Source organism: Halichoerus grypus, chromosome 8, assembly GCF_964656455.1.
Source record: "Halichoerus grypus chromosome 8, mHalGry1.hap1.1, whole genome shotgun sequence".
NCBI lineage: Eukaryota > Metazoa > Chordata > Mammalia > Carnivora > Phocidae > Halichoerus > Halichoerus grypus.
The window spans coordinates 78,307,831-78,322,239 of record NC_135719.1 but is presented as its reverse complement, the minus strand read 5'-3'; the positions used below and the strand labels follow the sequence as shown (position 1 = coordinate 78,322,239).

Here is a 14,409-nt window from a genome sequence, read left to right as displayed (position 1 = left end):
GCACATCAGTAACCTGCTCACTTCCCTCTGCTGTCTTCTCTGACCACTCACCTAAATCATCTGGCTTCTAAAAGGACTAGAACTAAATGGCAACTTAGTTCTAAAATAATGTTTTTCTTTAAAAAAAAAAAAAAGGTAGCCAAAGAAATGCTTTATAACTGTACTTAATTTCCATCACTGGAAATGTTATGATTGTACTGACCGGGTCTGTCTTTGACCTTGACGAAAGGCACACTTTCAGGTGATATTCTCAATTCAGAGAGACTCAGAAATTAAGAGGTCCCAAGGGAACATAGCATAGGTAGTTTCCTACTCCAGAGGCTATTCTCTACAGTGAATATATGCCTCACACTCTCACATGAATACTGGTCACAACTGAAAGTGGATTATTTGTTTTGCTGCAATATTTTATTCCAGATCCTAGTTTGAGTATAAACAGTGCTTTATCCATTGGAAAAAAATATGATCAAATACGGTGTTCCTCTGGTAAGAAGGTACAGTCTATACTCTGTAAGTTTCTTAACTGCTCCCATAATTCCCCTCCTCTATCACATTTAAGACACTTTCATAATGTTTTAATACCATATATCCATACATACTAATTGGGATGGCTTGGAATTTCTGCACAGCTTCCAGACATATCAAGGGTTTCTTCTCCCAGCTACATCTTGGGACTTTTGGGCTGCCTATAGCATCAGAAAGAATGCTTTCTATTCGGTGTCACCCCTCCCTAAATGCCCTGGTTGAAGAAGTATTTGTGTTCTCACAGCACCACATTCAGCGGGGTCTACAGTTTTTCTGGATTAAGGGACTGTTCCAGACACAGATATGCAGGCATAATGAACAGAAATTTCCAAACATGGAGAAAATTGTTAATAATTAAGCTCAGGAAAAAACCTGATAGAAAATATGGAATGAAATCTCTCAAAAGTTTTAACAGTCAATAGTTACCAGGGGATGGAATTATGCTTTTGGAAATGAAGAGAAGGAAATGCAGAGTGGTACCAAAGTCGGAGAAGGACAAGAGTCAGAGACATTGAGTGTGCACCCCAGTCACACTATATCTTTGCTCTGAAACTTCTACCAGGTTACACTGGGAGTCAGCCTCAGAGTAATAAGACCTATTTCATGGGGTTATTGTGGAGATTAAAGTAGACAATGCGAGTAAAAGTTTCTGGTACACAGTAGGTATTTAGGGGGAGACAGGGGGAGACATAGAAAGAAACAGATTAGTTTTCACACCACCTGAAACTAGTAGCTCAAAAAACAAAAACAGGAATTGTCTCATTTTCTTTCTTCTTTCCTTCTTTTTTTCCCCTAAGTTTTGATTCTCTTTGGTTAGTTCTGCTTTAAGTCATTTGATTTTACAATTATACTCTTGGAATCTGGTGATTTAACTCTCCCACCTAGGACATGCTTGAAAATAAATTATAACAGTATTATTAATATGACTATTAATATACTTAATTTAGCAGTAATATTTTGTCTTTTGTAATTCAATTAAAATAATATTAACAACTTTTAAAGCAAGTATTAGGTGAGAAAACATGCATAGGCTTTTATTTCTTTGCTATAACCTACAGCACCTAGAGACTAATTCTTTTTCATCTGCAGTGTCCAAAAGTGATCAGAATACACAGTAAAAATAAGTTCAGTAAATTCTTCTTGACCATATTAGAAGAAATTAAAAGGCCCTCCTACATCTAGTACTTTCTAGCCATTTTCATCCCTGGTATCTGATCACCTTCGTGGATTTAAGCAACAATATCAACAACACATTAATTATCGACAGAGGTGAGGGTGACAGACTAAATCAGAGGGAACCTGAAGTAGGGCAGTGCCAAGAGCAGTAACAGAATTATCACAAATACAGAGAATACTTTCCATATAGCTTTTGAGCATTTATATTTCTTATGTCAATTACCTCTTCATAGGACATGTATTCTTATAAAGAATATGTATTCTTTTTTTAATTTTATTTTATTATGTTAATCACCCTACATCATTAGTTCTTGATGTAGTGTTCCATGATTCATTGTTTGCGTATAACACCCAGTGCTCCATGCAGAACGTGCCCTCCTCAATACCCATCACCAGGCTAACCCATCCCCCACCCCCCTCCCCTCTAGAACCCTCAGTTTGTTTCTCAGAGTCCATAGTCTCTCATGGTTAGTCTCAAGAATACATATTTTTCTTGATTCATAGAAATCCTATTTCTTCTCAAAACTGAACTAAACTTTTCTCTAAACCAACATTCTTTCCAGAAGCTAACTCCAAATAGACTCTATTAACTGTGTTACTTTGGGCATTTACCTTTTAACTCAGCTTTTCAGCAGTAAAATGAGTATGACTGTTGCCATGGTTATGAAACAATGATTAAAAATATTTATCATAGCTCTGAGTTATATAGAAAAGGAAAAAAAAGTACTGTAGAGCTGGTTTCCAACTTTGATAGAGGACTACAAACACCAGTCATCAAGAATTAGTAGTGGCTGCTGGAGATAATTGATCCATTGTGGCAAAGCCCTTTTGATCAACAAATTTTTAAAAGAAGGTGGCAGAAGCAGATGGCAAAAAAAGAAGGAAAAAGGAAACTGGGAAGAGAGAAAAACAAAAAAGAAGAGAGAGAGAAATAATATGAACCTATTTTCTAGCCTGAGAGGATTGTTAGATTTTTAAGGTAATTAATTTAAACAGCAAAAATGACAAGTTTAAAGGCAAACTTAAAGTTTCTCTAACTTGTTTGATAAGAAATCTAATTAATTTGTATTTGCCATTTACTCTGCTATTGCAAAAGAAAGTCTTCTGCCAAAGATTCCTGGAACATCTTTCAAAAATCATGACTTCTCAGGCTAAAGCAAATGAGACTGAACGGAAATGGCTTCCAGATGGATATGTGGGAAATGAAGGAATTTGCCTAACTCTGAAACTCTCATTTGTAATACAAAAAAATATATATATATTTTCCTCAAGTAGCTTGATGCATAGTCTCTCTCCCAGAGTTAATTACAGACTTTGGATCATTTTAGTCCATGCAGAGATTTCCAGCTTTTAGTTTCTCAGAAGCCATCTTGTTTGGAATTGGAAACCTAACACCAGATTGTGTATCTGATGGTCCTATACCGTGTCTGACAGAATGGCTTCAAAACACATTTTAGAGTTTGATATTCAAAACTAAACTTCAGGATTCATTATGGCTGAGGTACACTTCAGGCTGTAAGTAATTTCTTACAGGTTATGTAAGCTTTGAATTTCATGAACAGAGAACAATTTCTTCCTCTCGTTCAGGATTTATCCTTTCTTTATGCCTAGAACATTTATTCTTTAATGATTTTTAACTACCTTCTTTTTGATAGTTATCTGCTCTTGTACTTAGTTAACTATGTTCATTAGTGAAAAAGTTTTGTCATTTTGTCAAAAATAGTATTAATATCTCTTTTTAAAAACTGATTCATCTATTTATTCATTAAAAAAATTAACCTTCAATTATGTTAAACATTGTTTCCGTTTTTCAAATTTGTAACTAGGAACTATTTTTCTAACATATAGCCCCTACACAATAAAACGTCATTTTAAAAATTGTTATTTTACCTCAGGTCTACAGTATTGAAGTGATCATAATTCTGTTTTTAAAAAAAGATTTTATTTTAAAGTAATTTCTACACCCACTGTGGCACTTGAACTTACAACCCCAAGATCAAGAATTGCATACTCTACTGACTGAGCCAGCCAGGCACTCCAAATTGACTATAATTCTTGATTCATAACATAGTTTCACTATTTTTGCAAGCCCATTTTGTGTTTGTTTGCTTGTTTAATGATAAAATTATGCTGATGAAAACATGATCTAAAGATCTAATACAAGATCTAAATAATTGTTAATAACATACAACTGCTTATGTGCTCATCTTTTCTCTTTTAAGGCAATTATTTATTAAAACGTTCTCTGCCAAGATTTCACATTAGCTTAAAATTCAAATCAGTCTTTACATTTCTCTACTGAGGTCTCCACCTCAGTGTATCACATAAAAACACCTTCTCCAGTAATCAGTGTTACCAGCGTCCACACGGTGAGCCCCATGGTCAGCCTCTTTGTTCCCTAGGTGACCCAACTAGATGTTAATACTGCTCTGCTACAGGGTAAAAGCTCCTAACTCAAACTCATTGGAAAAGGGGTGAAACTTCTACAAAGTGCACTTTAAGAAGAGGTACTGTTTGCTCATGAAAAGAAACCAGTGAATCCTCTAAGAATAATAAAAGTAGGTATTTTACAGTTAAGCACATGATTTGGAGTAAAGAATTCGGATGTTGCTCTGCTGGCCCAGGCCGTTAATACTTTCTTGCTCCTCCTGTGGGCCCCCTTCATCAGGTATCACAAAGCCTTCATCTGTGGCATACAGAATGTCCACGATCTTCTGCAATACCGGGGTTTCCCCCTCGTTCTCCTGGCAAATCAATTCAATGTTCCTTAGCTTTCCAAAGTAGAAATCTCTCTTTCTCCAAGTCTTCGATGGTAAGTTTCAATACGTTGACCTGCTGCATCAATTCAGTGGCTTTATCATGCCCGTTGCCCACACCAGGATTCTTTCGCACCACACCCGGGCCAGCCTTGGTTGCAGTAGTTCTGTGTGTTGCAATGGGCCTCTGTGGAGCTGCGCTGCTAGAGCTGAGAGGTTTCTTCGGTTTGTTCAGAGCTGGAGCAACAAGGGAGGGAGCCACTGCAGATTCTTGACCTTGTCTGGCAGCTACGGGGTCCCAGTCTTTTCCATCATAGTTTGCATCAAAAAACTTCTTGAACCACTGAACAAATTCAAAATTGTCCTGAAACTTTCCTTTTACTAATTTGTCCACAGGAATTATTTTGTCAACACCCATTCTCTTAAAACCTGCTTGTAGTATTTTGAAGTTCTGGATGTATTCATGTTCTAGCTTAGCCTGGAATTTCACTTTCTTCAAGGCAATGGAGCCAGGGAACAGCATGTCCATAAACTGACAGTAGGCAGCCCCTGAGCACAACTGTTCGATCTTCGTCAGATTCAGCTGCAGAGACTCATTGATCCAGGCCAGCATGTCATGTCGACTTAGGTTATCACTGGTGACTGATGTTGAATATACGTTCACTGCCATCTTCGGCTCTCGGCGGGACCACGTCCACAGCCTGTGCCCAGCTTCGGTTCCGTCTTTGCCTCATTCAAACCACCCTATGTGCTCATCTTTATGCTGACCTTTCACCTCTCTTTACTTGAGGTTATTTACATCTTACATCTTCTCTTTCTGTACGTAGTGTTATCACTCATATGAGTTCCTGCAATGTATACTGTTATTTTTCTATTGCTTTTCATTTTATAAAAATTGTGCTGAGTGGATCCATTTTGGACTTCTTTTTCTTTCATTATTATGTCTAAGATACATCTGTATCATTTTATAATTGTAATTTGTTATGGTTCTGAATAATAGTCCATTGTCTTGTTTATGGGGATTATTATATTTCTCTTTATATACATATATAAGAGTTTATCTTGGGTATGAAAATGGGAGTGAAAATGATGAACCACAGAATTCATGAATATTAAGCTTTGCAAGATAAGGCCAACATTTTTCTAGATTGATTATATTAGTATACACTTCCCTCAGCAATGTATAAGAAATCTTCTTGATTCACATACTCTTTATTCAGAAAATCTAATTTCCTGTCTTTTCTTCAGATAAATTTAGAACAAACTGGACTAAATGGAAGAAGTAAACCAGTCTGTGGTGTCTGAATTTATTATTTTGGGGCTTTGTAGTTCATGGGAGCTCCAGGTCGTCCTACTAGCGATATTTTCTTCACTTTATTTGATCACCATTTTAGGCAACATCTTCATTGTGCTCCTAATTATTGCTGACCTTCATCTCCACTCCCCCATGTACTTCCTGTTAGCCAATCTTTCATTCATTGACTTCTGCCTTTCCTCAGTCACTACCCCTAAAATGATCACAGACTTTCTCAAGGAAAACAAGACTATCTCCTTTGAAGGCTGCATGTGTCAGATTTTCTTTGGACATTTCTTTGGAGGTGGTGAGATGGTGCTGCTTGTTTCAATGGCCTATGACCGTTATGTGGCTATCTGCAAGCCACTTCATTACTCCAGCATCATGAACAGGCAAATGTGCATTGGGTTAGTGATGACATCATGGATCATTGGGCTTGTGCATTCAGTAAGCCAACTAGCTATGATTATAAAGCTGCCCTTCTGTGGACCAAAGGAATTGGATAGCTTTTTCTGTGATATTCCGTTGGTGATCAAGCTAGCCTGCATAGACACCTCTATTCTAGAAATGTGGATAAATGCTGACAGTGGGGTACTGGCAACCACCTGCTTCATTCTGTTGCTAGTGTCTTACTCTTATATTCTGTTTACCATCTGCCTTCACTCTAAGGATGGGGCATCCAAGGCTCTCTCCACCTGCACTGCCCACATCACAGTGGTAATGTTATTCTTTGGGCCTTGCATCTTTATCTACCTGTGGCCACTCAGCATCACCTGGGTGGACAAGTTTCTTGCTGTATTTTATGCAGTCATCACACCTCTCCTAAATCCAGCCATTTATACTCTAAGGAACAAAGAAATTCAAAATGCCATTAAGAGATTATGATGTTAGCATATGGATTTCTGTATTTCAGGGTCTCACGGTATTAGAATGTTCACTTAGGATCTCTAAATTAGCCATGCCTGTCCTGTTGTTTGGGACTGGGAAGCATTCTCCAACTCACATATGGAAACCATGTGTATCTCCAGATACAAGTTTTATGCCAATTCTATCCTATTCCACAATCATTTGCTGATCACAATGCAAAAACTCCAATGTCTGGAAAATTTGGCAAGTTTCTATGACTATGATTTTGGTTGTGCTCAAGAATGACTTAAAATTAATAACAAGTTAATGTTACTTACTAGTATTGGTGCTGCTACTTCAATACCTTATCTTAATATTTTCTATTTATGCTAAGCATTTCTTTGAGCAAAACATTTCACATAGATCTCTAAATTTTGGTCACTAGGTCAGTGCATTGAATATTGCTCTTTTATTTATAAATGGATAAATCAGTCTCTCAGTTGATATTTTAGCTAACCTTATCTGGAGAGACAGCAGTAAAGGTAATAATTAAGTATTCCTTACCATACTCAGAAAAGAAATGAATCATAATTATAATCTGATGAAAGTGTTGTTCCCTCAACCTCATATTTTAGCCATTTGTGAAACAGTGCAATTATCTTCAGAAGATGTGCTAAATTAAATACAAAGATGGATATACTAACAACCTTTGGGGATTTTGCTTCTTCTCTTTTTATTTGTAAATGGGTTAGAAAGTTCATTGTATCAGATAAAAACAGGGAAAAGTGTTATGAAAGTGAGGACCAAAAGTCTGATTTTAGAATAAATTATCCATTTAATTCACTTCAGTGGTCAGATGGCCTGTAAGCAACCGGATTATATACAAAGTTTGTGAATTGTTCATTACTACATATAACATAACTGAAGAGGGATGGAAGCAGAAGAATGTTCACCTTTAGCCCAGAAGGCTGATCTGTAGCCTACATAGCTCCAGTAAGGATCAAATACGTGCTGGTTACTACATTCTTAAAGGGTCTCATGACTGTCTGTACATCTCACCGATAGTTAATATTGAGCTGAATGATAAGCACCATAGAAATCTTGCAGAAGTAGTTTATGAGTAGAAATTCAAAGAAAAGATTTGTGAGGTAACACTCCTTGCATGTCCCCTCTCCCTTGAATACCAAGCATATAACCACCAGCTTCATACAGCAAAAGTGCAGCCCTTTCTGCCCATGGGTCCTGTCCCCATGCTTTAATAAAAGCACCTTTTGGCACCAAAAACATCTCAAGAATTCTTTCTTGACCATGCCCTCGAAGACCCACATCAATAACTAAATTGAGAATTCTTCCTAGTGTATGCCTCAAAAAGGTGTGCAAATGTACATCCCCTTATCTGAAATCCATGGAGCCTGGGATATACTTCAAATTCCATATTGTTTTTTTAAATGATGACTTAAGCAGAAATTTTATTTCCAAGCTCATCAAAGATTATTACAAACACAAAGTATCTTTTTAAAAATGTCTCAAATCAAAGGCACATCAACAAAGTAAAACACTTGTGACATTAAGAATTCATTTAGGTTGTCATATTTTCACATTATTTTGTGTTTAATCACTTGCATGTTCTGATGATCACATTAAAACATTTTTTTAAAGACATGAAATAATGCAGTATTTTTTTTAAGTACAACCACAACTGTAAAGTAGAGGAACTTAAGAAGACAAAGACCAAGTCCACTTTGCACATAGGATGGGGTCATCGAATACCCAACACAACATGAATCTTTCCAAACAAGTTTGCTAAGACACAGCTCCCATGTTTAGTGTTACAAATAAAACAATCCTCTCATTTAGAAAAATCAAGACATCATTTGGTTAATAAAGCTTATTCTTTCCCCGGTTTTATACTTGTTATCTTCATTTAGAAACTGTAAATTCATGAGAAAAGAACAAGTTTTTGTTAGGGTATAAAAATCTTAGGAACAACAAATTACAAATATTCAACTTTTTAATAAGCAAAAATGTTTCCTTCCCAAAATGGAAATATCCAGTAAATAAAGCAAACATAATATTCCAGGTACAGGAACAATAGTAATTCCCTTACGAAAGAGGTATATTTGGTGGTATCATTTTTTTTTTCTTAAAGAGTCTCATGACTGCCTGTACATGTGGGACTTGAACTCAGGACCCTGAGATCAAGACCTGAGCTGAGATAGTCACACACTTAACAGACTGAGCCACCCAGGTGCCCCTCACTTTTGTTGGTCTTAAATATAAAAACACTTTACCAAAAGAATCAGGCCATTATAATTTAAAATGTACTCCTTCATCCAGTTTCCTTATCTAAGCAGAAACTCATAAATTTCCACAGAATTTTGACTACAGGACCAAAGCCACAGGAAAGGTCTGAAAATATATGAAAGTCATGTGGCTGGAGAAAAGTATTTTCTTGGGACTTGAAGGTCATCGCTTTGCACTGAAAAGTCATTCCTCAGGAGACTTCTTCCCTACAGCCTTTAGAATACTGCACAGGATCTGGGCTCCCAGCTGGAAAACCTACCAGCAGGGCATCCTTGCAGGCATTCTGCATGCAATACTGCTGAAGCTCTGGAGCTGCCTAGGAGCCTGGGAGACCATGATCCTCCCCACACTGGCCTCTAACAGTTGCTGTTTCACCCGGCGCTGCAGGTGATCACGCTGGCCCCCAAAACAAGCGGTGGCAATGGGCTCCCAGGGCCAAGGAGCCAGGCTCCAATTTCATATTGTTTTTTAAAGGTAACATGGTCTGGGGCGCCTGGGTGGCTCAGTCAGTTAAGCGTCTGCCTCCGGCTCAGGTCATGATCCCAGGGTCCTGGGATCTAGCACCACATCGGACTCCGTGCTCAGCGGGGATCTGTGTCTCCCCTGCCTGCCCCTCACCCTGCTTGTGCTTGCACTTGTGCTCTCCCTCTCTCTCTGCCTGTGTCAAGTAAATAAATTTTTTTAAAAATCTTTAAAAAAATAAAAAAGGTAGCATGCTCTTTTGTACTTTGTAATATTCCAAAATAGAGAGTCTGAAACACAAACCCTTATATAAAATAATTATTATTTCTGTGTGTGTGTACACATATATATTCTGAGGTTTTTTGTGTGTTTTATATCTCTGTACATCAGTTTGGATACTATCTATTGACTTGTCTTTGAATCCAGTAATTCATCTTCTGTGTTCACTCTGTTTTTAAGCCCACTTAAATTTATAACTCTATGTTGCTTTTTCAGTTCTAAAATATCATTTGGTTATTTCTTACATATTCCATTTGTCTATTAAAATTTTTTATGTTTTCTCCATTTTTTCAACTGTTTAAGCTCTTTTTAAAAATATGTGATTTTATATTCTACTAATTTCAACAATTGAGCCCTCTGTGTTCTTCTTGTATTTTCCCCTTAATTATGAGGCATATATCCCTGCTTCTTTGCATGTTCTTATTTTATGTGTTTTAGGCATTGTGTATAAAAAATCATATAGATTTGACTTAATATATTCCTCCAGAAACTATTTACGGTTTCTTCTATGAGGCATAAAAGGTTAAAGTGTAATCACCTCAATCCAATCAAGTACTGAGCTTATTTGAATCAGATTGTAGTTTTTATAAGACTCAGTATACTTCTGGTTTATACCTGCTCCTTGGATATATCCCTTCCAAGTTTTAATTATGATTCTAATGGATCTCTTGCTCCTCAGTCTGAAAGATTTTAGGTGATTCAGTTTTGCCCTTCAGAATTTTTGAGCTTATAACTTTAGTCTTTCTCCTGCTAGCCTCAAAAGTATGGCAGATTCCTCACTCAGAAATCCGGCTTTATGTTTGTCCTTTTCAATTTAATGTGCCCAATAAGAATCCATTACAAACATAAATATTAAGCAACAAAGTACTAATGAACAGGAAAAACATGAAATATTACTGATTGTATAACCGGAAAGAATTGCAAATATTCAGGATATAGAGTCCTTTCAAAATCTAGCAGTGAATTTGGTTTGGTCTTCTTATTATCAAACCAAAATATAAATTAAATTAGTTTCACAATTTCTACAGATTACACACATGTTGGGGTTAATGTAGAGCATGAAATCAGCCATAATACGTGGCTTGCTAAAATGTAACACGGAGGCCGCTGGGGGCGAGGGAGGGTTTCGGAGAGGGCGTAGGCCTTTGGAATGCCGACGCCCGCGTGACCACTCTGCCGTAGGAATGTCGCCAGGAGTTACCTTCCTTGAAGCTCTCTTAGCCCAAACAGCCGCCCTGTGATCTAAGAGATGTGTGCATTGCCCCTTAGGCTATGTTTAGTAGAACACGCAGATCAGCATATCGTATCTTTCCCATAAATCCTCCCAGTTTCAGTAAGACCCCTTGTCACACAGCACATGCTTGAGAAACAGCATAAGGATTTGTGATTCTCCTGAAGGACCAATAAAAGCAGGAGCACAGAAGAGCAAACAGTCTTGTCTCTGAGCGCTGACCCCCTTGACTTCTCCTCTCTTTCACGGCAAAGTTTGGAGTCATCTTTCATTCGTTGGTACAGGGACTGCTGGCCATCCCTGGCACACACACACACACATACTTGAGACCCACAGCTTGAGCAAGAAAAGAGTTATACGAGACCAGTTACTAGAGAAAAATTGTCAACAATTTGGACAGAGTAATCGTTCAAATAATAATTTCAGGCATGAAATGATCAGATTAATATCTATTTGACAGTTAAAGAATATCTGCTGATTGAGTCATAGACATTAAGTCAGAAGTTCAAAAATTGTGAAATAAGCTATATATATATAAATATGTATAATATAAATATTATATATTTATAATAAAGATTATATATATGTGTATATATATTTCCTTGCCCTAGGCCAACTGGAGATGGCTTGAGTCCATGGAATGGAGGCAAGCAAGGGTGAGAGTAATAGCCACATACCAAATACATGAAACATGCTATCTCTGAGGCTCTCCCTCTTGTTTTCCCACCTACATATCTCAACCTTTCCTTATTACTTCTGTCTACCTCACATCTCCCCCTTTGATCCTTTTTCCTCCAGGTTTTAAATTCTCTCTATTTTTTGTCTTTCAGAAAAAATAAAATTGAATTATTCATATCCCAGGTTTAAATTGAAGGAAAGCTGTATATTTCATAGTTCCCTCAAAAGTTTAAGTATATTAGCTCTAAATTGATCAGTTTGAATTCAGACGATCTAATTAATGTCTGAGGTCATACTTTTAGCAGATTCTAAGTCTATAATCTGTGCTTTTTCATCAACTTCCCATAAACTTTTCTTGGGACTTTAATTCAGTTGCCAAACAACTTGTTAAATAGAGTTAACCTGATAGTTCCATGTACCCTCATAATTAGTGATCTAGTCTGAATATTATAAAATGGTGGCTTTAGAAAAAAACAGCTCCAAATTTTGTATAATTATTTAAGCATTTGTATTACTTGAAGTTGTTTGAAAATGCAAAGAGTAACTTGTGCTCCTGCGAGTTATTCAGGAGATCATTCTCAAACTCAGGAGCTGACTATGCAGTCTCTTCATTGCCATCTTCATGTCCTTGTTCCTCAATGTGTAGATAATAGGATTCAGAATGGGTGTAATCATAAAGTCCAAAATGGCAAGAAATTTATCCACTGACACGGTGGGAAATGGCCACACATAAACAAAAATGCATGGTCCAAAGAACAAAATCACCACAGTGACGTGAGCTGACAGAGTAGAAAAGGCCTTAGACAAACCACCACGTATGGAACGTTTCCATACAGTGACCAGGATGAAGATATAGGAGATAAGCAATGAGAAGACGGTGCCCATGGAAATGAACCCACTGATGGCAATAACCATGAATTCCATTCTGTAGGTGTCTGTGCAGGCAAGTCTGATAAACCAAGGAAGGTCACAGTAAAAGCTATCTATTTCATTAGGACCACAAAAAGGCAAGTGGCCAACAAAAGCTAACTGGGCCACTGAATGAATGAAGCCAATAGCCCAAGCACCAGAGAGAAGCAAAATGCACATCTGCGGGCTCATGATAGTCAGATAGTGGAGGGGCTTACATATGGCCACATATCTGTCTAAGGCCATGGCGACGAGCAGCACCATCTCAGATCCACCCAGGACATGAAGGACAAATATCTGGATGACACATCCCTGAAAGGATATGGTTTTGTGCCCAGAGTACAGGTCATGAATCATCTTAGGAACAGTTAAGGTAGAAAAACACAAATCAATAAATGAGAGATTAGCTAAAAGGAAGTACATGGGGGACCGTAAGTAAGGGTCAAAGGTCACTACAAACACGACAAGGAAGTTTCCCAGCACAATTGTTACATAAAACACTGTAGAGAAGGCAAGGAGAAAATGCTGCACTGGTCTAGAGGTAGAAAGTCCCAGCAACACAAATTCAGACACTGAAGAGTAATTTGATTTATTCATTGACTTTGTGTTACCTAAAAGGGACAAATAAAAATAATTATAAAGGGATGCACCAGAGCTATTGAAAGAAACAGATGTCATTGAGTTTCAAATTCTGACATTAAAGAAAAAACTTCACTCTTGTCACAAAAGTCCTTTGAAAAAGTCATAGAAAGTCTATTCATTTAACAAATGTTCATTGAGCAGCTACCATGAAGACCTATGCACCTGGCACTGTGCCACATTCCGGGGTATAATATTGTACAGAGCAAAATGGAGTCCCTCATGTCAAGCAGGAGCCTGTGTCAAGCAAGGACACAAGCAGTTCAGGTACTGCAGCTAGGAGATACCGCCAGGACCAATGTAAGCTGACCCCCCAGAACTGATAATGAGCAGAACCAGAGGAGGTCTGCAGAGACCCCAAACGGATTAAATCCCTTTAAAAAGGGAAGGATTTTGGCAGTAAACTGTCCGACTCTTCATACCTGACCCCTCTATGTCTGACCACTTAGAAAAGGCAACTGCTGTGTAAGGCTCTGCCCGATTGATCTCTGAACAAAACCGAGATCCTTCACTGCTTGAACTTAAGAAGCTGTAAGTGGCCAGAACTGATCCAGACCAGACAGAGGTCTTATCTCAACTGTGAGCCCCCAGACTGACTTTGCATTTGGTTTGTTAACTTCCTACACCCTCTGTTATCTTGTTTGTTGTGTGGTTTGTCTTGTGTCCTGCTCTGTGTGCTGTGTAAGAAGCCAAGTTTAATCACATGGTGAATTGTCATTGAGTTTGGAATCCTGAACCTGCTTTATAATTGTGATTTAACTTTGCTTTATGATTGACTAAAGCTGACATTGTGGAAAGACACAACTAACTTATGTGTGTGCCTTCATAGCGTGTTCATGACAAATATATACCCCGTCTTTATGTAGTTTGTAGTCTAGTTGTGAAGCTAGGCATTAAATAACTAATGACATAACTAGATGATTATAATGGTAATTAGTTATTTGAAGAAAAGAACAAAGGGCTATGAGAATTACAAGAGTTCACAGCAGTGCCATCTGCTGTGATCTGGAAGAAGGCATTTGTGCTAAGATCTAACTGGTGAATAGGAGTTAAATAAGTGAGGAAGAATAGGAAGAGTGATCTACCCAGAGGAAAGACATGGGAAATACTCTGAAGCATGAAGAAACAGAATAATTTGGAATAAATAAAAGAAGACCAGCAAGGGTCTGATCAAGGTAGAGTCCTCTACCCTGTATAAAGAATTTGGTCAATATCTTAGAAGTGATAGGAAAGCCACTGAAGTAGAACGGTGAAATAATATTAGTACCTTGAAGAGTTGACACTAGCTGCAGAGTAAAGAATGTAACACA

General features: G+C 37.7%; 2 protein-coding genes and 1 pseudogene across 2 annotated transcripts; 1 reads left to right on the top strand and 2 right to left on the bottom strand.

The window, feature by feature from the left end:
• Positions 1-4,274: 4,274 nt before the first annotated feature.
• On the bottom strand, positions 4,275-5,172 carry LOC118529633 (microtubule-associated protein RP/EB family member 1 pseudogene; annotated as a pseudogene).
• A 552-nt stretch (positions 5,173-5,724) lies between these two features.
• Positions 5,725-6,636, top strand: LOC118529634 (olfactory receptor 4K3-like). The gene has a single exon (XM_036082557.2). The coding sequence runs from the start codon at positions 5,731-5,733 to the stop codon at positions 6,634-6,636; it is 906 nt and encodes a 301-aa protein (XP_035938450.1). The 5' UTR covers positions 5,725-5,730.
• Positions 6,637-12,115: 5,479 nt separating this feature from the next.
• Positions 12,116-13,057, bottom strand: LOC118529631 (olfactory receptor 4F6-like). Its single transcript, XM_036082555.2, has one exon. The coding sequence runs from the start codon at positions 13,055-13,057 to the stop codon at positions 12,116-12,118; it is 942 nt and encodes a 313-aa protein (XP_035938448.2).
• Positions 13,058-14,409: the final 1,352 nt, after the last annotated feature.

Bases quoted from the DNA above. Each gene is read 5' to 3' on its own strand.
- LOC118529634 (XM_036082557.2), top strand. From the start codon at position 5,731: ATGGAAGAAGTAAACCAGTCTGTGGTGTCTGAATTTATTATTTTGGGG.
- LOC118529631 (XM_036082555.2), bottom strand. From the start codon at position 13,057: ATGAATAAATCAAATTACTCTTCAGTGTCTGAATTTGTGTTGCTGGGA.